At 43.0% G+C, this 23,147-nt stretch overlaps 3 protein-coding genes across 3 annotated transcripts; 2 read left to right on the top strand and 1 right to left on the bottom strand.

The window, feature by feature from the left end:
* Positions 1 to 2,494: 2,494 nt before the first annotated feature.
* Positions 2,495 to 6,443, bottom strand: rwdd2b (RWD domain containing 2B). Its single transcript, XM_080459029.1, has 4 exons — positions 6,033 to 6,443; positions 5,876 to 5,943; positions 3,884 to 4,252; positions 2,495 to 3,799 (listed from the first exon to the last, which is right to left on the bottom strand). The coding sequence occupies exons 1-4, from the start codon at positions 6,231 to 6,233 to the stop codon at positions 3,547 to 3,549; spliced, it is 891 nt and encodes a 296-aa protein (XP_080315155.1). The 5' UTR covers positions 6,234 to 6,443; the 3' UTR covers positions 2,495 to 3,546.
* A 283-nt stretch (positions 6,444 to 6,726) lies between these two features.
* usp16 (ubiquitin specific peptidase 16) lies at positions 6,727 to 14,418 on the top strand. The gene is made up of 18 exons (XM_080459045.1): positions 6,727 to 6,959; positions 7,079 to 7,145; positions 7,227 to 7,411; positions 7,484 to 7,587; positions 8,391 to 8,509; positions 9,559 to 9,791; positions 9,874 to 9,969; positions 10,076 to 10,206; positions 10,312 to 10,399; positions 10,775 to 10,850; positions 11,655 to 11,746; positions 11,829 to 11,882; positions 11,956 to 12,123; positions 12,201 to 12,915; positions 13,021 to 13,115; positions 13,229 to 13,315; positions 13,863 to 14,010; positions 14,101 to 14,418. The coding sequence occupies exons 2-18, from the start codon at positions 7,085 to 7,087 to the stop codon at positions 14,220 to 14,222; spliced, it is 2,574 nt and encodes an 857-aa protein (XP_080315171.1). The 5' UTR covers positions 6,727 to 6,959; positions 7,079 to 7,084; the 3' UTR covers positions 14,223 to 14,418.
* Positions 14,419 to 15,518: 1,100 nt separating this feature from the next.
* LOC308107170 (transcription regulator protein BACH1-like) lies at positions 15,519 to 21,325 on the top strand. Its single transcript, XM_080459334.1, has 5 exons — positions 15,519 to 15,662; positions 17,595 to 17,852; positions 18,015 to 19,181; positions 19,269 to 19,475; positions 19,923 to 21,325. The coding sequence occupies exons 2-5, from the start codon at positions 17,613 to 17,615 to the stop codon at positions 20,277 to 20,279; spliced, it is 1,971 nt and encodes a 656-aa protein (XP_080315460.1). The 5' UTR covers positions 15,519 to 15,662; positions 17,595 to 17,612; the 3' UTR covers positions 20,280 to 21,325.
* The last annotated feature ends 1,822 nt before the right edge of the window (positions 21,326 to 23,147 follow it).

Raw genomic sequence — 23,147 nt, 5'->3', positions numbered from 1 at the left:
TAGGGTTTTTTGTTTCCGCTCTTCCTTTAGTTTAAATAAATCCGTGAATCAAATTCTGTGTCTCCTGTTTTGCTGTCTGCACTTGAGCCTCAGTTCCGTCCCATGACAGCACATGCACACCGCAGCCAGAGTAGATGGTTCCTCTGCACATGCACCATGGACAACAACAGCAATGTTTCCTCATTACATCGGTTTCAGCGTTTCTGTGTGAATGAACATCCTTTTCAAAACGTTGCCGCGTAAATGCGAAACCATTCTGAAACGAAAATGCAAATGTAATGTGTTGTTACTTGAATTGTTGTCATGTAAACAGGGAGTCAGACATCTTTCATGTTACTGCCAAGAATAGTGGCTCTATGGGACATGTGTCAAACAGTGGAAATTCACGAGGCCCAGCCGAGTTGCAAATACAAGCGATTGTCCTAAAATAAAAATCTCTAAAGCTGCGCTGTTTAAAGTAACAATAAACTGCATTTATTGTTTAAATAAAGAGATTTATTTAAGATATTTATATTTTAATAAGAGAAAATTAAGAATTTGCACATCAGCCATATCTGTACAGAGAGTTACACAAAAAGATTCCTAAACTATTAAAAACCTCCATGATTAATATACTGTTATGTAGTGAGCTGGTGGCTGTGCGCTTACATTTGGCCCTTCTCTATACATATTCCTATCACAAGGTATGATTTCACCACACGCTTAGATGGAGCTGCAGTCAGTCTTAGCATCGTCAGAATCTATTGCTGGAACACAGTAAGTGCTTTTCATCCGCACGTCTACACAGGAAGTGAAGTCTAATAAATTGATGCATAGGTACAGCTTTGGCAGACTGAGAAGATTCACCAGATAGGAGATTAATCAATGAAACATCTGGAGAACCGCTGAAAGAGAAGAAAAATGAAGTGTTTATTGACAGGATTTCTAAACAATTAACAGCAAAACGTCCACAATCAATACATGTAATTGGTCGCTGTGTTGACATTCAAAACAACAGTTGTTTGGTCAGGAGTGAATGTGAGGTAACAAGAGCCAGTGGAAGATGGTGCTGCCGGTGAAGAGTCGTACCGGCACAACGCAGCAGGGATGAAGGGCTCATCCGCCGGAAGCAGCTTAGAGACCTCTCTGTAGAAACTTAAGAGAGGCTATTAGACCCAGTGTAGCAGAATGAGGGGTCGTGAGGGGTCACGCATCTCCATTTGAAGTATTAAGCGGTGAGGGACGAGCTGAACTCGTGTCGAGCTCTTCTCCAGCAAACTGAAAAGCGCTCCGTCGAGACGTCTGAAGGCGCAGGTCAGAGGTCTTTCCACTGCGTCCATTAGGCCTCCGACTGGAGGGAGTACCCGCTCTCTGAGAGGAACGCAAACACTGGGAACATCGTGGAACCATCAGATGACCGGTCAACAGAGACTGAAATCAGGAGGAGAAACCAACCTCTACTCATGGCTCAATCCTGGATGTGTTCATCTCCACACACAGCGATGGACTGTTGAGAGATCATATGAGATGATGCAAGATCAGATATACATCCAGGGTGCACACCGGTGTGTGTGTATCCCCACGTTTTACTGCAGGGAGGGAACAAATCTTTCTGAAAACACTCCGGCTCCATCTTCACGTACACAGCTCGGCGACTATGCATGCACACCACGGCCGTACTATGCACACCACGGCCGTACTATGCACACCACACCACTTTTTCCACTGTAGGAATTATATGGCGACCAAAAATGCATGTCTGTAAAATAAGATATTTTCATAAACATGCATTCAAAGGTTTTGACCTTCAAAGACATTCAGTAATATTGTGATTAGAACTGATCATTTCCACAACCTGTGAAAATGATTTACTGTTGGAATGAGTTGGCGGTTTTTCATGATATTTTTTTCACACCAGATTAAATTTACCGATAAAACGCCATCTAACTACACCTTTTTGTTTCTGTCTTCATGTTTTCACATTAAGGTTTTCATCCGTTCTGAGAAGGGGAGCCTCCTAAACTCACAGATAGCGTCTGTGGTTGGCGTGTTTGCCAAATTTGATTATATAATGCTGCCATCTGCTGGGTAATATCGCCAATTCTAGTTTACAAGTACAAATTAAATCCAACCTACTACTTTGCACCAGCTCGTCATGTACAGTATTGTTATTTCCAGTTTATTATACAATTTAAATAAGTCTCAGGTACATACTTGGCACAGTTCTAGGGTCAAATTCATAATGGAAAAGGTTAAAAATCATCGCACCAGTTAATATTTCAGAGTTTGAACTGAAAAACTTTGTTAAAAGTCCTTTGGCAAGCTCATTATCAGTGATGAACAAACCGATATGAGCTCTAAAGATATGCTAAATAGAGACTTTCTGCATGTGAGGGCTGCACTTTGCTCAGTAATCTCTCTCTCTCTGGGAAATAAAAACCTCAATACTACTTGATTTGACCCCCAAAGGTGTAAAATCAACATTAAAAAAAAAGAAAATCTATGAGAATGTTTTGATTTCTTAAAACGGATTGAGACGCATGCTTCCACTTTAATTGCCTGAGTATAATCAACAAACATGCACAATTTATCAAACACTAATCAACAGAAATTTGGAAAACTACTTTTCACAGTTGTGTTATCCATTATTCAAATGAAGAAAATCAACAGATTTGGACGGCAGATCTCCAGCATGCTGTTGACCGTGTTGTTCAATTAGTGAAGTGTGATCGGACTTCAGGATCCCGTAATGGGCTGCTATTAGAGGACCGAAACACCTGAGGCAAGGTGCGATCCACAGCACACGTAGAGGGAATTAAAATTGCAAATGTAATTGCAGTCCTTGAGTAATCTCTGAGAAAACCATCGTTTTAATGTTTACTTTTTAGAAATGTGCCCTTTAACTAAACAGAGTAGGAACGCTGTGTTTATCAAATCAGAAAAATTTTAAAGCCTTTTATCGCAGCGAGGTCCAACATCTAAAAAAATTTGGATCGTCCACAGTAATTTATTTTCATTTATAACAAGTACATGTCACCACATGCTGCATTTTGATGCTGCAACATCAAAGATAAATGAATACCTATCACTTTACATTGATTGTAGTGTTAAAAAGATAAAATGTTATTTTTTTTGTTTAATGGAAATCGATTAAACCACAAATCCTGGGCAGACTGAGACTAAACAACAGCCACAATGTCGTCTCATAATGCTGGTATATTTATCAAAATTACATCTTTTTCCAACCGGCACTGAGCACTTAGTTTTGCAGTCCAACTTTGCACCACAAGATGGTGTATTGAGTCACTCAAAGAACCTGGAGGAAAACTTATGGAATAATGTTTGAAACTTTTGGATACTATATTGTGGTGGTCTTTACATTATTAGAATATTTCCATCATGTACCCACAATACTGTAAACCAAAAGTAAAGAGCGAAAGAGGTCAAACTAAAATCCAGACGGAGGAAAAAAGTGACTCAATACTGCCACCTACAGTACAACCGCCGCGTGACTCAACTTTTTACAGGGTATCATATTAAAGATAAAATCCTTTTCATCCTCAGCTTCTATCGTCCTTCAATACCAAAATATATCTGAAAGACATCACAGCAGCCTTTCTCATTTAAGAACTGGTAGAGCTGCCCGAGGTCCATATGATTCCCTCTGCTCCCATGGGGGTCAAACATCGCCTCTTCAAAGCCTGTGAATTTTCGCAGGGAGTCTATACTTTGGGCAGGCCGGCGATCCTCGCCCTCCTGACTGGGCTGAATGTCCTCTCTATGTCGAATCATGATCTTCTTCCATGTCAGAACCTTCACTCTGTCAAATGAGGGGAAAAGAATACAGATGAAGCATAAAGCCGGCACTTGTGTGGCCTTCCGTCTGTGACGACAGCCTGCGTACCTGGACCAGAACTCTTCGCAGGCGGACTGCGGACCCTCCACACACACGATCCCAGGCTTCCCAGGCATGCTGAACCCAGACAGGCCCAGCTCTTTGGACCATTCCAGGATGTTCTTCCTCTTCGACTTGTTGTAAATGTGGTGACTGTAGATCCACAGTCGGCTGAACACTTCCCGCGGTTGTGGAGAGCCGGACGCTCTCTGTGCAGCCGGCGCTGCTGATGGGCTTTTATTAATGAAGCCCCGCAGGTTTTCTTTCACCCAGTCCACAGCAGTCAGCACGCACACCTCTCCCCGACTGTTCTCCGTGAGGTACGAACCCAGACCTGAGTGCAGCTCCGTCTGCTGGGCCCGGCTCAGACCGCCGCACCTGAAGAACCGATGAAACACGATGGGAGGTTTCTGAGAACATCTAAGGTCAATTTTCACTTCCCGTCAATCGGAACACAGTTTACCCAGGAAAACAGGGAGACAACAATGACATCCAACAAGCAGATGAATGTTAGTTTTTCAGTTACTGCCGCATCATTTGCAATTTATAATTGATTTTAAGATTATTAATTTAAGATCCAAGTACTCCAGTTTCCTCTTACAGTCCCACAACCTGCATGTTCTGCAAGTTTATGTCAATTTAGGGTCAAAGTTCTTTAGTTAAGAGAGAAACTAGGTTTGGATTAAGGTTGTCTGTCTCTAAATTGACCATAAGAGTGAATTAGTTATTAACTGGTGGCCTGTCCAGGTCTACTCTGCCATTGTCAGCCGGGATAAAGGTTCATAGAAGATTGAAGGCCGAATCTGGACTGATTACATTTAGATCGTTTGATCTTTGATGCTCCAATTTGCAACCTGACATTTTTAGCAAAGGTTCTGCTTTTAATCCCGTCTAAATTTAGAAGAAGAAAAAAAAAATCTGGTTGAAGCCTTTTCTGTTCGTCTCAACTATCCGCAGCAGCTTCCCTGATAATAGCAGACTGGGCAATTTGTTCTCTTCCTTTAAATCACTTTTTAAATCAATCTTTCCAGGTTTTGCCCTTTTGAATGACGTATTAATCATTTACAGCACACCTTGATCCGTACTGTATTTTTAGTCCACAGGTTTGTAGCTCATATGTCAGCGATGACGCGACACAAGAAACTCATTTCTCTTGATTATATCAACTGATAGTTGACTGTCGTACATTCCACTACTGCTTTTACATTTAACTGTTTATAAATGTGAGTGGAGGTTTTAGTGTGTTTGCTCACAAACATGATGCAATGTTTTTTAACCATCATGAAATTTCAACAGCAAAACTGTACATTTTAATTTATTACACAAATCAATAGATTTCAAGATATTTTCTTTATTCTCATGACCTTGAAAAATCATGTACGTCATGTACTTGTGATTTAATTGGATAAAGCGGAATACAGGATGGATGGATGGTTTTTTTTTGTCTTCATTAAAATCTATCTTATCCAACGCATCCCACCATGGGAACGCAGCATTTTGTTTCTCTGCTCTAACCTGCGGAACAAACAAGCCAGATTGTCTCGGGTTTGGTCTGGTTGGGGGGGGGGGGGGGGGGGTCAGCTGCATGTTCACCCTGTGTCCAAAATACATGCATATAAGGACAATGAACTACATTACCTGTAGGTGTGACTCGGTCTGTGTTTGCCCTGTGATTAAAGACCGTGAACTTGTGTACTTTGCCTTTACAAATCGTCAGCTGAGATCCGATCCAGCACACTTTAGTCAGATAAAGAGGATGGAGGTTTACTGCAGCTTACCTGTGAAGCAGGTAGACTTTAGGAGCTATTTCTTTCTGCCTTTGCTTACTTTTTAAATACAATCTGTAAATATCTGATGTATGAATGGATTTCACTTATATAGCGTTTTTCTACAAAGTGCTTTACACTGTTGAATCCCATTTTTTTGAAGTCCTGTTTTAATGAATCACCAGCCTGATGCGGTAATAAATAGCCTATAACTTTATGGCACACATCTGCTTACCTGACTGTGATTTCTGGCAGCACATTGGGATAATCTGAAGGGTAACAACAGCATACTATAAAATCCACCTAAAAGGAAAAAGAGAAGACAAAAAGGCACATTTAAACTCTGTGGAGTTGAAAAGAGTTGTTCTTAATAACATGTGACAGTGTGTTACCTCCTCCAGCTTCTGCTTGATGGTGAACTGGGGTCTGGATGGAGGAAGATGGTCTGCAGGAGCTGATCCCTCCACAAAGTCCCTGAGCTCGGCCACAGCCAGCTGGTCTGTGATCTCCAGCTCCTCCACGGTGGGAAACATGCTGGTCAGAAGGTCGATCTCTGCAAGCTGAGACTCAGCACACTCCAGGTGGGAAGACATGCTGGTCGGAGGCAAAGGCGAGATACACCTAACCACAGATCAGACAAACAACATAAACGCCTCAGATAGCATGTTGCTTCTGTATCAAAAAAAAATAAGTCATAGGCTACATGTATATCAAGCATTAGTAAAAGGTTTAGGTAAGAAGAAACACATTCACACACACGAACTCAACTGTGTGTCGTGTCGAGTCGGACTTATTTAAACGACGCACACTGGAAACGCGGAGTCCGGTGTTCCGGATTAACTGGTTTCCCTGTTAACTGATGGCCGACTTCCTTTAGCGTCTGTGGTTGCTGCTGGTAACGGCATATGTTAAGGCATGGACAGGAATTCGCAGCTGTCCCGGTGAGCGCCATTTAATCACATTTGTAACAGAGTTTAGAGCATTTTCTCAGTCTTATTTTAGCATCTGCTTTTACGAGCGGCAAGGACGGACGGTAAAGGAAGTCGGTCACCAGGTAACAGGGAAGCCACTTAATCCGAAACACCGGACCGCAAAAACACGTTCCGACACATTGTGTGTGTCATCTGGGAGTTATCGCTGGATTTATTCCTGGATTTATTTCATACAAGTCAGCGGATTTGTCCTCTACCCATTCGGAACTTTCCCGAAAGTTCACATCTTTAGGCTTCGAACTAAGTAATCATGTCAGGTTTGAGGTAATCATCCAACACAGAGTAAATGAAACGCGGATTTTTTTTTTTTAGGTTCCGTTTGAGACTGTAAGTTCACCACGATTATATCTAAATACCTTTCATTTTTGCTCCAATCTTCCAATTTCTGTGATTTTAGCTAAAACTAACGTTATCAGTATTGTTAATAAATCTGTGATCGTGCTCAGGTGAAGATGGGAAAGAAAAGAGGAAAAGACAAAAGCTTCAAAGAGGAGGATGACTTCGAAGTGACAGGTAAATAATCATCCTCACACACGTGTAAAAAGCCTAATTTGACCTTGTTTTGTAATTAATGTCTTTGCTTTGACCTCACAGTGCAGCCCTGCAGACATATCATGAAGGGAACAGACAAAACCCTCCTCAAGAAACTTTCATCCATCGCTGATTGGATGAGCTGTCAGGACTGTAAGCATGAAGAGAATAAAGAAAACATCAGCACAGATCTGCCTCAGGACTCTGAAACCGCAGGGATGTGGATGTGCTTGAAGTGTGGCCACAGAGTGAGTTTATGGTCCTTATTTATCACTCGGTGTACGAAGAGGCTGTTGGATCTAATTCGTCATTTCTTCCAGGGATGTGGGAGGAATTCTGAGAACCGGCACGCCATCCAGCACTTCGAAACGCCTCGGTCAGAACCGCACTGCTTGGTGGTCAGTTTGGACAGCTGGAGTGTGTGGTGAGTGTTCGAAAAGGGGAACGCTTGCTCCGAACTCCGTGTCGCTCAGGACATCTAATCAAAGACAGAAACCCAGGTGTGATTCTGGACCCTGAAATTCAACGACCATTTTAAAGACGATCACAGCTAAATATTGTCTGGAAAATATTGTAAGGATAAAAGGATTTCAGACCAAACAAGATTCAGAGAAACGTGTTCATGTTCATTTTCAGCAGGCTGAATTATTGTAATGGTGTGTTTACAGGTGTCAGTCACAAATCCCATCCAGAGTCGTCATCGACACAAAGAGGGTGGAGTGCATTACACCTGAGCTTCCATCTCTACACTGGCTGCCTGTGTGTCAAAGAGTCCACTTCATAATCTGACTTATTGTCTAGAACGCTTTGAATGATCTCAGGTCCAAATACAGCTCAGATTTACTTGTAGAATATGAAACCCCCAGACCCCTGAGGTCCCCAGGGAGACGTTTGAGTGTTTCAGAGTCAGAAGGAACAAGCTGAAGCAGCTTTTGGTTCCTATGCTCTTCGCCTGTCGAACAAGCTTCCTGATGAATTCACTTCTTTGACATCGGGCCTTAAAACACTATTATCTGATCAGGTTTTCCATGAAACAATACATTTTCTTTTACTTTATTTAATCTTTATGTCTTTCTTCATAGCTTTTTGTTTTCATTATCTTAATCGCTTAACAGTAAGACTCCTAATCGCCTTGCTTTAGTGTATTTCTTATATTTCCTGGTAAAACACTATGAATGGTGCGATAGAAAAACATTTGCCTCTTCTAAACTGTCTCCAACTTTACAGGTGTTACATCTGTGATGACGAAGTCCAGTACTCCAGATCAGGATATCTGGCTCAGCTGGTGACCAACCTCAAGAAGCAAACCTCTTCAGATTCAGAAGACAGACGAGAGAAAAGTCCCGGTAGGTATCCTTCCAGATTGAGCACAACTTGTTTTTATATTACGCTAAATAATCTGGCAACAAGGTAAAGCAGAGGTGGACAACTACTTTTCCCAAAGAGCTAAATGCAAAATCACCTCTCCTTTTGAGGGCTGAGACATAAATTCACTGCAGTTTTGCACAATAACAATCATCGCTTGATAAAATGCAATTTATTGCACAATGTTCATGAGCTACTGTTTCTCAGCGACACTTTTTCTCAGAGTCGTGATCCGGAAATCATGATTACATTTTTCAACATTTTGAGTTCATTAATCAAAGGAATGGAAACCAAGCGGCTCGACACAATCAATAATTTAATAATGTGAAAAATGTCAACATGTTGGACGTAATAAAGCCGATAATAACTTGCTGGTATTATATGGATGGTATATCGTAACGTTCATGCGATTGAGGATAAAGGGCCACATGACTGCTGGACATTACCACAAGTAAATATGGAGGCATAAAACATGCAGAAATGTGGGTTGTTGTTTTTTTTTTTTTTTACAACATTAAAAATGGTTTTAACAAAAAAATGAGCAGAGACCCAAAGAACAAACATTAAAGCATAAAATGACCACAGAGCTACAAAAAACTTGTAACACATTCATGCAAAACTGATCAAATGAGACAGAAATGAAGACTCACGACACTCATTTCACTTTGTACTATGTCAAGAAGGCAGCTTCGTGAGGCCTCATTTCTGAAGTTGCTAGTTAGGCAGGTTTCCACAATCACAGCTGTTTTTAATGTTGTGCAGATCAAGCCTTTAAAATGCATCATACTTCACTTTTTTGCCCATCAAATGCACACAGAGGACAGAAACACGCCAATATCTCTTATCTGGCTGCACTGCTGACACACAAGTGTCGTGTTTTCCAACATTACAACAAACATTTATTAATAATCACAAATAGGCCAGTCTGAAAAGGCTGCTACAACTTAACTTTACATTTATTTTTACATGCGTACGCTGCGTTTTGCTGAAATATGCGTTTGTCTCTGCACAACCACGTTTGTTTGTTCAGGAGTGAAGAAGGGAGACGACTTATTAGGAGCCGAACAGAAGACGGAGGCTGTGACGGCAGAGGAAGGCGAGAACCAGGAGAACAAAGAAAACAGGGAGCCTCAAAAGAAAAACGGCAAAAGAGAGGCGGCGGGGAAATCAGTGACGTCTGACACGACTGAGGGGAGCGGCGGAGTTTCAGTAAAAGGGCTGAGCAACCTGGGAAACACTTGTTTCTTTAATGCAGTCATTCAGGTAAGATTGTGAGCGACGGGCCGCTGGTCTTTAGTTTAAAGGTCCTCGCTTTAATTTAGTTATTCCGATTGTTTTTCCTCAGAATCTGTCTCAAACACAACTCCTAAGACAAACTCTGACTAGAGTCACGGAGGAGAAAACGAGTCTCAACATCAATCCCGCGGCCTCCTTAGAGCTGGTAGGCCGTGATTCTCAGATGTTTTCCTAAACTGTAAAGACAACACATATATCTTACTAAAATACACTGTTTACCACTGAAACGCTGTCTCCTGTCATTGTCGTAGGAGCCGATAGTGGTGCAGTTAGATCGGCCCGGCTCCCTCACTGTGGCAATGTGTCAACTCCTCAATGAGATCCAGGAGTCGAAGAAAGGCGTGGTGACCCCGCGGGAGCTGTTTTCACAAGTCTGTAAAAAGTGAGTCTCAACGGGGCGGACGCTCCGCCGCAACACGCGGCGGGAACGCAGCTCCGAGCACTGCTGTGTTTACGTGTTGCTGATGGCCTCATCTCCTCCCCGCAGGGCGGCCAGGTTCAAAGGATTCCAGCAGCAGGACAGTCAGGAGCTGCTGCGCTACCTCCTGGACGGGATGCGCGCCGAAGAGCTCAAAGTGTGTATTCAGGTTGGGGGGGGGAAACGTGCGAGAGTCACACTGGTCAAAGATTTCCACTGCTAATGTGCAGAGAGCAGATTGCTTTTAGCAGCATAGCCGGTGGAACTTTATTGTGTTTTAAGTTTTAGTCTCACAGATGAAAAAACAGCGAGATGCAAATAGAACAATACAAAGAACAATGGAATAGCCGGTGTATTTAGTCCTTTTCTTTTATAGCCTCAGATTCTGCTGCTTGAAAGGTTCATTTGAACAAAGCAGCAGTTCCACAAGAGTGAATGTAAAAACTGAGTAAGCGTGCTACAATCTTCATTTTGCACAATACGAAGGGTCATGTTTGCTGTTGGTTTTTACACACTGTCCTCTTGTCTGCAGAGGGTGAACTCTGGAATAACAGAGGCGTTGAAAGAATCTAGAAAAGATGGAGAGGAGCTGAAAACACTAGTCAAAGGTAAGCAGCGGCGATTTCGGTTCGAACATTCGACTGGTTTTTGTAGTAGCACCAGATGCACATCACACACAGGCACACACACTCTTGTGTGTTGAGTCATTAGTGGCGACACATGGAAAAAACATGGAAATCCCACTTTGTCAGACCCGTTTCTCTATTGTTTCATAGTCGGACTAGTCCGGTCAGAAATGCCACCAAATGCCGTTTTTATTTCACAGCTTGTAACCAGTAACATTTTATACGTAATAAAGACGATAATTTCACAAACTAGAATAAAACAAATGTACATCTGTAATTGGGAGTTACATAGTGAACACATATGACAGCTATGCCATCCACTATATCTATTTTCAATTAGCAAACTGCACATTAATTACAATAAAATATTTCATTATAAAGAAACACTAAACTATTCATGTGTTATTATATTACTGACGACAGTCATTTCATTGTCAAAAGCTTTTTAATACCTGAATAAGGAAATAACCAGCAAATAGCCTAACAAGTGATAGCATTTTGACAATAATTACATTACACTATTGACAAGTTATTACATTATTGGCTTTTTATAAACTTTAAAATGGAGAAAAAATTTTATATATTGGTCATTACTACATCATCAGCTGCTAAACGGCATCAGATTAGGTGGTATTTTAAAAAAAATAAATAGAAAAGGGCATTTTTCAACAGTTATTGTTATCGATCAACCTGACAAGTAACTGAAACTATATTGGGACCTAAACAACAATATGGGACTCGTCTAAAGCGGTAAATAATGTGGCTTTCTAATCATTCTTGTTTCAGAGTACGAGAAAAATGGATCTCACAAAAACTTTGTCGACCAGGTTTTCGGTGGTGAAATGACCAGCACTATCATGTGTCAGCAGTGTAAAACGGTGTGTACTGTGGTGAAGGGAAATCTGTGCAGCGTCACACTGTTCATAAAATACTCAAAGTTCCCACTGTGCTCTCCTGCAGGTCTCTGTAGTCACAGAGATGTTTTTGGATCTGTCCCTTCCTGTAGCAGATGAGGTAAAAACTTTAGATTTTCTCAGTGATTGTTGTTGGTTTCCATGTGTTAGACTCTTGTTTTATCATTTCACAGGCATACAGGAAGAAAAACCAGAAAAAAGCGGTTCAGAAGACGAGTGAGCCGAGCCAAGATGGCCGAAGCAGTCCTGCTTCCGCCAGTGGAAACGATGAGGTCCCCGCCGGGACCGGCAGCAAGTACCAGCAGAAGAAAGCCAAGAAGCAGGCAAAGAAGCAAGCGAAGGTATCACAGCGCTTCAACACGAAAGGAATTTAAGTAAAGCAATATAAACTAAGTAATCAGTCTTCGTCTGCCTCCAGCATCAACGAAGGCAACAGAAGCTGGATGGGAGAGTCACTTTGGATCGTCTCGAGTCACCGGGCGCCGCACGGAGCGAACACACGGGCGATAAGGAGAAGCCTGATGATGAGGCGCGCCGAGAAACCTCAGCAAGTGAACATGATCCTGCAGAAGTCGTGGAGTCGGAACAGAAGCCGGTGACCCTTGACCCGGTGGCGGACGAGCAGGAGAAGGAGGAGGACGGAGATTCGGCGACCGACTGCGACTCGTCGACGGCCAGCAACCGCTTCAGTGTCTTATCAGAGGGGCAGAAAGAAAAGGGCGACGCCTCCATCGAGGGCGAGGAGGGGGAGGAGGACGAGGAGCGCGAGGACGGCGAGGACGGCGAGGATGGCGAGGACGGCGAGGAGCGCGAGGACGGCGAGGAGGACTCGATTCTGGTGGAAGAATTGGAGAAAGTAACCCTGGATGACGCCCTCATAGAGGAAGCCAATGCTGTGGAGCACAGCATGGAGAGTGAGGAGGATCCGCAGGAGGCTAAAGAGTATACTGTGATAAACCAGGATCCTGAGCTGGCCTTCCACACACTCGCCACCAGGACGACCCCGCAGAAGCAGGAGTGCTCCGTTCAGTCGTGCCTTTTCCAGTTCACAGAGGTGGAAACGCTGACACAAAGCAACAGCCTGCTCTGTGTCACCTGCACCAAACAGCATCTGAAGAACAGCAGAGCCGCGGGTAAGTCAATAAATAAAGCTGCAGCTGAAGGAACGGAGAAGTCCTGCGTGGGGATTTCATCTGAGCAACTTCCCTTCACATCTGTCATATTTGTGTTGAGATTAGAAACCAAGAAGAACGTCTACACCGACGCCTTGAAGCAGATGCTGATTTCGTCCCCCCCGCCGGTCCTCACCCTCCATTTGAAGAGATTTCAGCAGGTAAAGTCGAGTTTTTATGTCTTTTCACCCAGTCAGTTAAAACGTTTCCATTAAATCCCCATGAAAGCGTTTCCTGTTTGCAGTTTAAATGGCGCCTCTCTTGTTTCCTCCAGAATGGATACAGTATTTGTAAAGTAAACAGACACGTCCAGTTCCCCCTGGTTCTGGATCTCGCTCCCTTTTGTGCCGTCAAATGCAAAGTAAGTACAGAAAAATAACGGCGTCTGACGCTTGGCGCTTTGCACAGAGTACAACCGTAACCCAGCGGCTCTTAGAAAGTTCCAACATAATATTTCAGCCGTGATTTAATCTCTAAGTTTGTGTCATTATTGATGAAGAGAGGTTATTTGAAGCAAAATTAAAACACAACTTCTGAGACGTCGATCAGAATTAGTTACTAGTTATTGGTTAAGGCATCTCTGAGCACACTGAAAATATCTTTGACAGTCATCTTGAGGTTCTAACGCTTAAGATTTAAAATCATTTCAGAATATAAAGACTTGCTGGATATTTCAAACTAGAAAGAGTCAGCATTTTACTTTTATTGCCTCAGAACCTCAAAAAAATGTAGACGGTGTTTTAGATTGTGGAAAAACAGGAAGTGTTACAGCCAAATGCGACACAAAGCGTGTGTGACCTCACATTAGAGGGAATGTTTCCTCCGTCCACACGTTTGGAACTCCTAAACTAATATGAGAGCGATTTTAAAATGTGTATGCATTAACCAGCGCCGTTGCTTCCTCACAGGATACAACAGAAGGAGACACTCGGGTTGTGTACAGTTTGTACGGCATCGTGGAACACAGCGGAACAATGAGGTCCGGTCATTACACGGCTTATGTAAAAGTCCGCCCCGAGTGTCCCAAACCCTCATCCAATGGGATCGCTGCTGAAGGTGGGCGAACTGAAATGTGACGGCCAGTCGGATAATAATCTGTCCTCTGGGAATTAATTATCCTCGTTATTTCATCCCCTTTCTCCCCAGGAGCTCCGGAGCCGCACAGAGGATCCTGGTTCCACGTCAGTGACACAAGCGTCCAGCCCGTGAGCGAGAGCAAAGTCCAGGGCTGCCAGGCCTACCTCCTCTTCTATGAAAGGATGGAGTGATTCAAAGCATGCCTCGATACTCAGGAAATCCAAAACCAAGCCAAGCCGCTGCCTCAGATCCGCCTCAGAGGAGAGAGCATCTCCACGTGAATCGGGACAGGTGTGTGACAGACTGGTGGTGGTGGTGGTAGTTTGGGATCAATTTTCTCATGGAGAAATTCTATTTTTAATCATTTTTGTTTTAAATAAATGATTTAAAACAAAAACAAATTCTGCTTGTTCTTTTTTTATTGAACAAAATTACAGTTTACGTGTGTGTGTGCGTGTGTGCGTGTGTGTGTGTGGCACAGTCTTACATTTTCTGCTAGAAAATAGACGAGCGTCACAAAATATAAGATAATATGTGTGTGACCACTAAAAGGAAGGGAACAGGCGAGATTAAACATATATTAGATAAAGGGGGGGGGGAAAAGGCTAAAGTTTCTCTGTAAGGTTAGTATCTGCTATTACACTTTCTTTTTCGACAAACGTTTCAAAGATGAAAATTAGTAACATGGTTCCTTATGATTGCCTTTTGTTTTTCTACACCTATTTTTGTGTATATAGAATTTTCCAGTAATTGAAATTGTGTTAATACCCAAATCATGAGTTTTTAACAGGTATATACCAAATAAAAAAAAAATGTCTTTAAAGGTTGAAACGATGCAAGTCTACCCAAAAAGCGTTACTAAATTTACAGTAAAAAAATTAAAATCGATGTTCAGGTGTTTTATTGTCTTTGTCACAGAAAGGAAAACTGCAATGTAGATCGCTTTTAAAACATTCTTGTGTTGTTGTTTGTTGTTGTTGGATTTTTTTTTTAAATTTTTTGCATAAAAATCATCAGAGGCCATAGTGTTGGCAGTATTGTCTAAGACCGTGATTACCAACCTTTTTCATGAGTGGCTCACATGTTCACCTCCGTCCACCGCACCACTACTACACCCAGTACCATGATACAAAAAGTTGAATCTCTCAGGTTTACGATGGTAAACATTTGGGTCCCTCAAGGAAAAAGGTCAGGAATCACTGATCTAAGAGATGCATCGCAAACAAAATTCCCCTCTCTAATCAGTTTTGGGCTAGAGAGGGAAACTGGGAGTTATAATTCAGATGTGCCTTCAGTTCCACAGGAGAGCGTTTTGGGACTAAAATATTATTATATAATTTTGCAGTATTTTAAGACTTGTCGATGACAGACAGATCATTTGGTGAGGAAATCATGTTTATTTAATCATCAGTGTTTATTCAGGTCAAATCACATCTCAGTAGAAAGTTGATCCCTCCTGCTTGTTCTTGCTGACTCCTGCTCTGAGCATGCGCAGTAGGCGCACGCACCACGCAGCTCTTCCTGGACCCGGCGGTCACATGACTTGGTAGAAAGTGTTCCTCCGAATGACCACCGCCACCGAATCTAACCCACAAAACCACCCGGACGCTGATACCCGGCTAACATGGCAGGTCAGTCACCGTTTCACCCTTTTTAAAAAGAGTATTTAGAGCGACGCGCCAGTCTTTGAAAAAACGCTGACAGAGTGTAGAGATGTGCTGACTCGAATTCTGGCGTGCGAGCTAACGGTTCGGCCTGTCGACAAGTTTTAACGGTGTTTCGAACATGTTCACCTTTTCTGTCAAACACTGGATAATATGTTCTTTTTTAGCTAATGACTAAGACTTACTCGTGACTGTTTGAGTGTCGCTTCGCTCCACCAGGCCTCAATGAGTAACTCAACCTAAACATGAGTCAGCATTTTTGACGTAAAACTTGAGTTGATATTTAACGTTTTTTTATTACACAGATCTTAACAGCTTCGTAACTTGCTCAACTTAATTCTACCAGACTAATATCTGTGTTATTTAAAATAGCAGATAGAGTCACAGACACAACTTAATGTTTTGGGTCACATCACAGTCACTTTTTTTTTTTTTTTTAAACCGGAAGTAGAAATACTGGCTCATGTTGTCCCTACACATGCTGACATAAATCTACTGGCGTCAGTTTTTAGTCTTTTATGACTGCTAGAAAAAAAGAGCAAAGTCATAGTCATGAATTGCAGTGACTAATGATTAGCTGCATGTGCTGGATCACTGAATGAAATTAGGTTAGTGAGTCAAAGTTGGAACAAAATGATTACATGGGTTACGTAACTGGAAAATATTCCCTATTGCCTTATTATTTACACCCATGAGAATAAACAGCTGTGAGCAGGGCCATTTTAAACAAACAAACAGTTTGTGTACAAGTTACTATGTGAATTGAATCGGTGGTGTTTCTACAAGTGTCACCTCAATGTCAAAATAAAATAATTCGCTTTTTTAGTTTGTTTATTAAGTATACCATCTGCTGTTAATTTTCAGTGACTGAGTAATTTGAGTAAAATGAGGGTTTAACACAGGAATGTCAAACATCAAAACTGGAGGATTAAATCCACCCCGCCAAACCACCAATTGTTAAAACAAATAATAATAATAATAATAATAATACATTGATTATTTTAAAACAAGCTTGTCAAGAGTAGTGGGCACCTGTTTTTTTTTTTTTTTACAATTTCTGTAGACTTATTTTTGCCTAACTCTTAAAAAGTTACCCAGGACACCAGTGATACAAGAGAAAACAAACAGAACAGAAATAATACAAAAGAAGATGGAAGAAAAAAGCTAAAACTTGCTCCGTTATTCTTCTTAATCATTTCTGATTTCAGCCATTTTTCACTGTAACCAATAATTATTTTACATTTCACTGTTTCTTTTTTTTGAAGCACAACAGAGATTTACACAATTCTAAGTCAATTCCATAACGTGACTCCCAGCTTTATGTTGAGATTTGAGTTGTTTGTTGGTCGTAATTGTTTGGTTTTGTGAACATATAGACATTTTCAACGCATGTACTCTGCACCACAACAAAAAACAAAACTTAAAATGTTTTATTTAAAGACAGTTTTATGGGACTATTTTACCCGTCCGAAATTAGTCTGCATGTGGCCTCTGAACTGAAATGAGTTTGGCACCCCAAAATCCACACGGACTGCAATTAACTTGCTGAAAAGTTTGTGTAAAATACTTATATATATATATATTGTTTTGATAAATATCAGCAAAATCTACACAAATCATCATCAGAGCTGTAAAATCTTCGTTCTGAGACGATCGAAGATATTTAGTGAACCAGAAAGAGTTCTCCACACTAAAGTAGATAGGATTTATAAGTTAACAAGATATTAATTTTTACCCTGTAAGGCTTTATACCGCATATTTTCTTCGGTTATTCAGTAAGTATTTCTACTTGAGTAAACTCTTATGTAACTAATGAAACATTTCCTAGTCTTGGCGGAGATCAGTGTGGCATGGTGTGACCGTGATGCTTCCCTGCACCGTGCTTCCTCTGTCTCTCAGGCTGACCTCTGAGGAACCATGACGCTCCAGGCTCCCCGCGTGTCAGTGTTCACCTTCGAGTCTGCGCCGCACAGCACCCACGTCCTGCGGTGTCTGGACGAGCAGCGGCAGCAGGACGTCCTGTGCGACGTGACGGTGTTGGTGGAGAGCAGGAGCTTCCGGGCCCATCGCTCCGTCCTGGCCTCCTGCAGCGAGTACTTCCACAGCAGGGTCGCTAATGTGGCCAGACACAATCCCATCATCACCCTGCCTGACGAGGTCGGCGCTCCGATGACACTGCCGTATTCTTTTAGCTTTGTTTAATGTGCTATTATATAAATGTACCAATTTCAGCCCAAGATATATGTGACTCCCTTTTACTTTTGCCTTTTGCCACTTTCTATTATGTCTCAGCCATTTCCTTCGTCTGTCCCCTTGCAGGTGACGGTGGACGGATTTGAACCTCTGCTTCAGTTTGCCTACACATCAAAGCTGCTTTTCACCAAAGAAAACATCCACGCCATCCACAGCTGTGCTGAGTTTTTAGGATTTCACAACTTGGAGTCAGCATGCTTTGATTTTCTCATCCCAAAGTTTTCCGAGGGCAAGAGAACCTCGCAGGAGGTCAGGCAGCGAACCTGCTGCCAAAGCCGAGGCCCCAGCGCCAGTTTTGGCTCGGGCTCAAAGAGTGGCCGACCAGAATCATTTCAGTCACACAGCTCAGTGCCTTCAGGAGACGATGAGCAAACAAACTTCCCATCACAGTGTTCTCCGAGCACACAGGGTCAGGCAGGCAGCAGGGAGGAACCCTTCTGTTTGGAGAACTGCGGACCACAAATGGCCCCTTTATCTCTGGAGTTAACCGCAAACGGGGTGTGCCCCATGTTGTCCCTGCCGTGCTCGGACTCTGACAAAACAGATCATTCCTCTGAGTTTTCCGAGGGAGACATTTTAGAGATGGGAAACGTGTGCAATCAAAGCGGGTTGAGTTTGGCAGATTGCAGCTTACCCTGCGAGCTGCCAACCCCCGGGGAAGTGAATCCACCAGAACTCATGGAGTCAGCGGACAGAGATATTAAACAGTCTATTGAGACTCTTGTTGCTGAAACCAACTGTAAGCCCGGCTCGTGCCCGCTCCAGGCCCCGGGGGGAGAGCACTGCGACGCACTACTGCAGGGCAGTGAGACCGCCCTCGGAGGAGGGATTGCAGGTGAGCTCTCAGACCCCACGCTGAGCGTGCTGAGCCCCGAGGAGGGATTTGGAGAGAGGAGTCGTGTTGAGCGGGAAGTTGCAGAACATCTGGCGAAGGGGTTTTGGTCTGACCTCTGCCCAGCTCAGGCCCCGTCGCTCCCTCTGGATCCCATCGACCAAAACAATCTGGCAAAAGCATCAGACTTTCACTGGCTTAAACAGCTGGACCTGAGTTCCAGCACGGGGGACTGTCCCTTCCTCAGGGGCCTCGGGACGGGCGATGAACCCGCCGCGCAGGCTGACAGTTTGTCCCAAGCAGAGAAGAGCCCCTACATGTCGTCCTCACTCAACTCTGGGGACGAATCGGACCTGGACACGGACGGAGATGCTGAGGCCAACAAGAGACGAGCGGCAGAGGTCATTTAGTAATACAGTTTATGTCTTTTCTATTGCATTTGAATGTACTAGAATGACAAATCTGACTTATAAACTTCTAATTTTCAGATCCACCTCCCTTTCCCAGTGGAGCAGATCTCGGCCTTGAACCGGAGCGCTTTCCAGCAGCTCCTGAGACACCACAACCTGACCAACGATCAGCTGGAGTTCGTCCACGACGTTCGGCGGCGGAGCAAAAACCGCGTGGCCGCACAACGCTGCCGGAAGAGGAAGCTGGACAGCATTCACCAGCTAGAATGTGAAATCAAAAAACTAGTGAGTTCTCTCTAAATGACTAAAATCCATTTTCTATTTCTGGACGGGTCACCAGTCATTTTCACTCCCGACAGGCAGGTTAGAGTCACCAATCAACCTCAAGCACACGTTTTTCTACTGCGGGAGGTCGCCAGAGAAAACCGATGCATGCCTGGGGAGATACCTTTATTGAAATCACCATGTTTATGAGACGACAACGTATTGTCTTTCTAACAATATATAGAGTGACTTGCAAAAGATGCTTTCCATTCAGTCTGACTGAGCTTTTCCGCAGAGAAGAATATGCAAATATTTCAGTCTGTAGTTGTGCAAACCTGGTAGGACTAAAGGTGAATGTCCGAAGTATTGACTCACGGGAGATGAAGACTTTTGGATGCCAAATTTCATGTCATGGACTATAAAGTGCTAAAAGTTGTGGGCTTGATTTCTGCTTTACTCTTCAAACAGAAAAATGAGAAAGAGCGACTGATGCAGGAGCAAACGGAGCTGGAGCAGAACCTGGAAGACATGCAGCAGAGCCTGTGTGGCCTGTGCAAGAGTGTGAGCATCGACTGCGGTTCTGATCCGCCCCTGGACCCCATGCAGCTCCTCGCCAGACTGTCCCCGCAGATCTCCGACTCCGTCAAAGCGGAGGAGTCGCAGATCACAATCGAGATGGTAAGTTGTTCCTCGGAGGCCGAGCGAGGCGGACTCCCGGCAGACTCGGTTCAGATCTCCCCCTCACGGGCCGGCGCGGAGGAATCGGGCTGCTCCGTCACTGCAAATTTGCTCAACGCCTGTCTGGACATGAACAACAGCTTATAATTTGACTCCAGACAATTTATGCAGAACCACGGGTCAAAGGTGGACTCAGATTGTATACTGTAATCCTCTTTTGGGATACACGTGCTTTCCTGTGTGTTTTACTGAACAACGTTCTGCCCAGTAGAGATAGCTCAAGTTCCCCAATCCTTTCCTTTGCTGCATTTCTACTCTGCATCTCAGTGTAGAAGACACACAGTTCAATAGTCGTCATGTTAATGGTGCAGGAAGTGTTCAGGTAATTCTCAAAATTTTCCATCTCCTTTAAAGTATATTTGTTTTTCTCAGGAAAACTCATAACCTGACACTACACACACACACACACACACGCAGACTCGTGCAAAAACTGTTATGAAAAGCAAATATTTCTTGCATTTTAGGCTAATTAGTCTATTGTTTGACTTATCTCTACTGTATCCATTATACTTTACAACTATGCTATTTTCTTTTTGTCATGCACTAACGGATCAAATTCCAGTAGGTTAACTAGAAAAGCGTCACTGCTTACATTAATTCATAATTTGATTTGCTAATCCACAGCTTATTGAAAACCTGCCAACCTCCGTCTGACAGATGGTACTAGTTTCTCTGAGACTGTAACAGAAGCATAAGCGAGTATGTTGTTTCATGCAAATTGTGCCTTATGCAGTAGTAAAGTGTGAATCCAGAAAGCGAAAGGAAATCTTTGTTCATCTCTCGAGCACCGTCGCACATAAACCCAGAGCCGATATCGGTGGCATTCATGCATGTTTAGTATTTTCTATCAAATGCTTTCATGAATTACAGATTTAAATAAACGGCATTTTGTTAATTTTCAGTGTTTCATTTGTTGAAGGCTCATCCATGTATCTAACGTGCATCACCGGAGTCTGGCCAGTAGGTGGCAGTATACCCCCACCACACCAACTACCCGAACTTTTTCAAGGTTAATTGCCCCTGTAGGTTCTGCTGAGATTTGTTTTGGATTCCTTTTTAGGAGAAATCCCCAACACACACCCAAAAAAGTCCAGTTTTGCTGATTCTAGAAATAGATCATTTGGCTAAATGACAAAAAAAAAAAAAAACAGCCTTAAACTCATCTTCTGAAAATAATGATTGGAGAGGCAGCAGAGGAGAGCAAACAAAGGCCTGCAAATGAAGGCAGGCTGACATTAAGCTGATAAATGACTTAAACTAAGTGAAGAGTAAAAATACTCCCAAGACTGAGAAGGCAGGAAATTAAGAACGTGAGGTGTAAATGACATCCGCCCAGATGCAGACGTAGGATTTATACAGCTCACTCTCGATGGAAGGAGTCATGTCCCACTTTTTGTTGTCAGTTATTTCTACACTCATAAACTAAAAGGTTATGATTATGGCCTTCAGTTAAAAAAAAAATACAAAAACAACAACAGATGTTATGTATAAAACTTGGAAGTTTCCCTGTTTTGAGGTAAATGAATGTTTCTATCATATTCATGTTTATTTATAAGATGCATCTGTTGGAAAAGAATAGTTAGTTGGTTGGAAAATATTGATTTTAACAAAAATATATTCGAGCATTGTACTGTCATCAGGGAAAACTTTAAGACTACTGATGATTTATTTGTCATGGCATATTTCAGTAGGTGGGATGTATTAGGTAGCAAGTGAATGTTTTGTAAGGATTTGAAGTAAATCTCCCACTCCAGCTACAAACTTCTCTTGCGGGGGTTTTCTCATCCGCGGTGGCCAGTATCTATGAAAAGTGGGCCAAGCAAGGACAAGTGATGTTCTGGCAAACAGAGTCTCGGATGGTAAAGACTCACTGAAATAATGTAGCTCAAACCTCATGCTGACCCCTGACCTCTGCTGTGAGCGCCTCTAATTACCTCATGAGAAGTAAAAGAACGGATGGACTCCTCTGAAGAATTCTATGTGCTTACCTGGATAGCACTCATAGTACTCATAGTACTCATAGTACTGAATCCAGTCAGGAAACGGTGATTTTCAAATTCTCTGCTTATGTCTATTTCTCAGTGTGCACAAGCGGAATATGTGATCCCTGAAGTCTTGGCTCTCTGTTGGTGTTACCGTGACGCGTACCACCTAAAAGTATTGCTCCACACCGTATACACTCTTTATGATTTGCGGAACATAACTCGTCACCTTTAGTTCCAATTCTCAATCCAGAGCTTTAGAGATGTCCCACCTTGCAACCTTTCAGGATTTAAAGGACGTGCGATCTGGATCTCGAGGCCACACACCACAGCACACCGTCAAGACGTCTTGCGGAGTCCCAACGGGTTTTTGTGGTGGCAAAAGGTATGAAAAGATACGCCGGGTGGTCATAATGTAGTGGCTGATCAGTCCACATCACTACGTCCAGTTCACTTGTAGGTTTGTTCTTTCAACCTGCGTGCTGCTTCTCTCAGCATTTAGTCACTGCACTGATGTCCTCATCCATCCATTATACTCCATAATAATAGTTTTAATAATAATAATGTGTGTGTGAGGCCCCCCCCCCCCCCCACCCCCACCCCCCCAGCAGAGCGGTTCTCACACAGACGCCGCCGTGTTTCAGCATACGACTGGATTTTAAAGTCACGTGGGGTCAGAGCTCGAGAAAAGCCCGAATGAGCCAAACCAAGCTGCTTTTTCTTTGCAAGCAACTGCCTCGTTGTTTATGTAGATTTAATTGCAGAGGTCGGTCCACCGCTCCAGACGGAAAACACCCTAAACACAATTAGTTTCTCTGCTCGCCGTTCTCTCTCTCCGTAGACCCTCTGGCCCCGGTGCCAAGCTGTCAGTATTCATCTCCACACAAAATGTTGGATAAACATTTGTTATGGTTTGAACCTTTCTGAAGCCGTAATGTGCGCTGACACCGCTCCGAGTGCTCGCTCTCATTTC

The sequence above is a fragment of the Lipophrys pholis genome, assembly GCF_963383615.2.
Source record: "Lipophrys pholis genome assembly, chromosome: 3".
Taxonomy (NCBI): domain Eukaryota; kingdom Metazoa; phylum Chordata; class Actinopteri; order Blenniiformes; family Blenniidae; genus Lipophrys; species Lipophrys pholis.
This window is presented reverse-complemented; position numbering and strand designations above follow the sequence as displayed.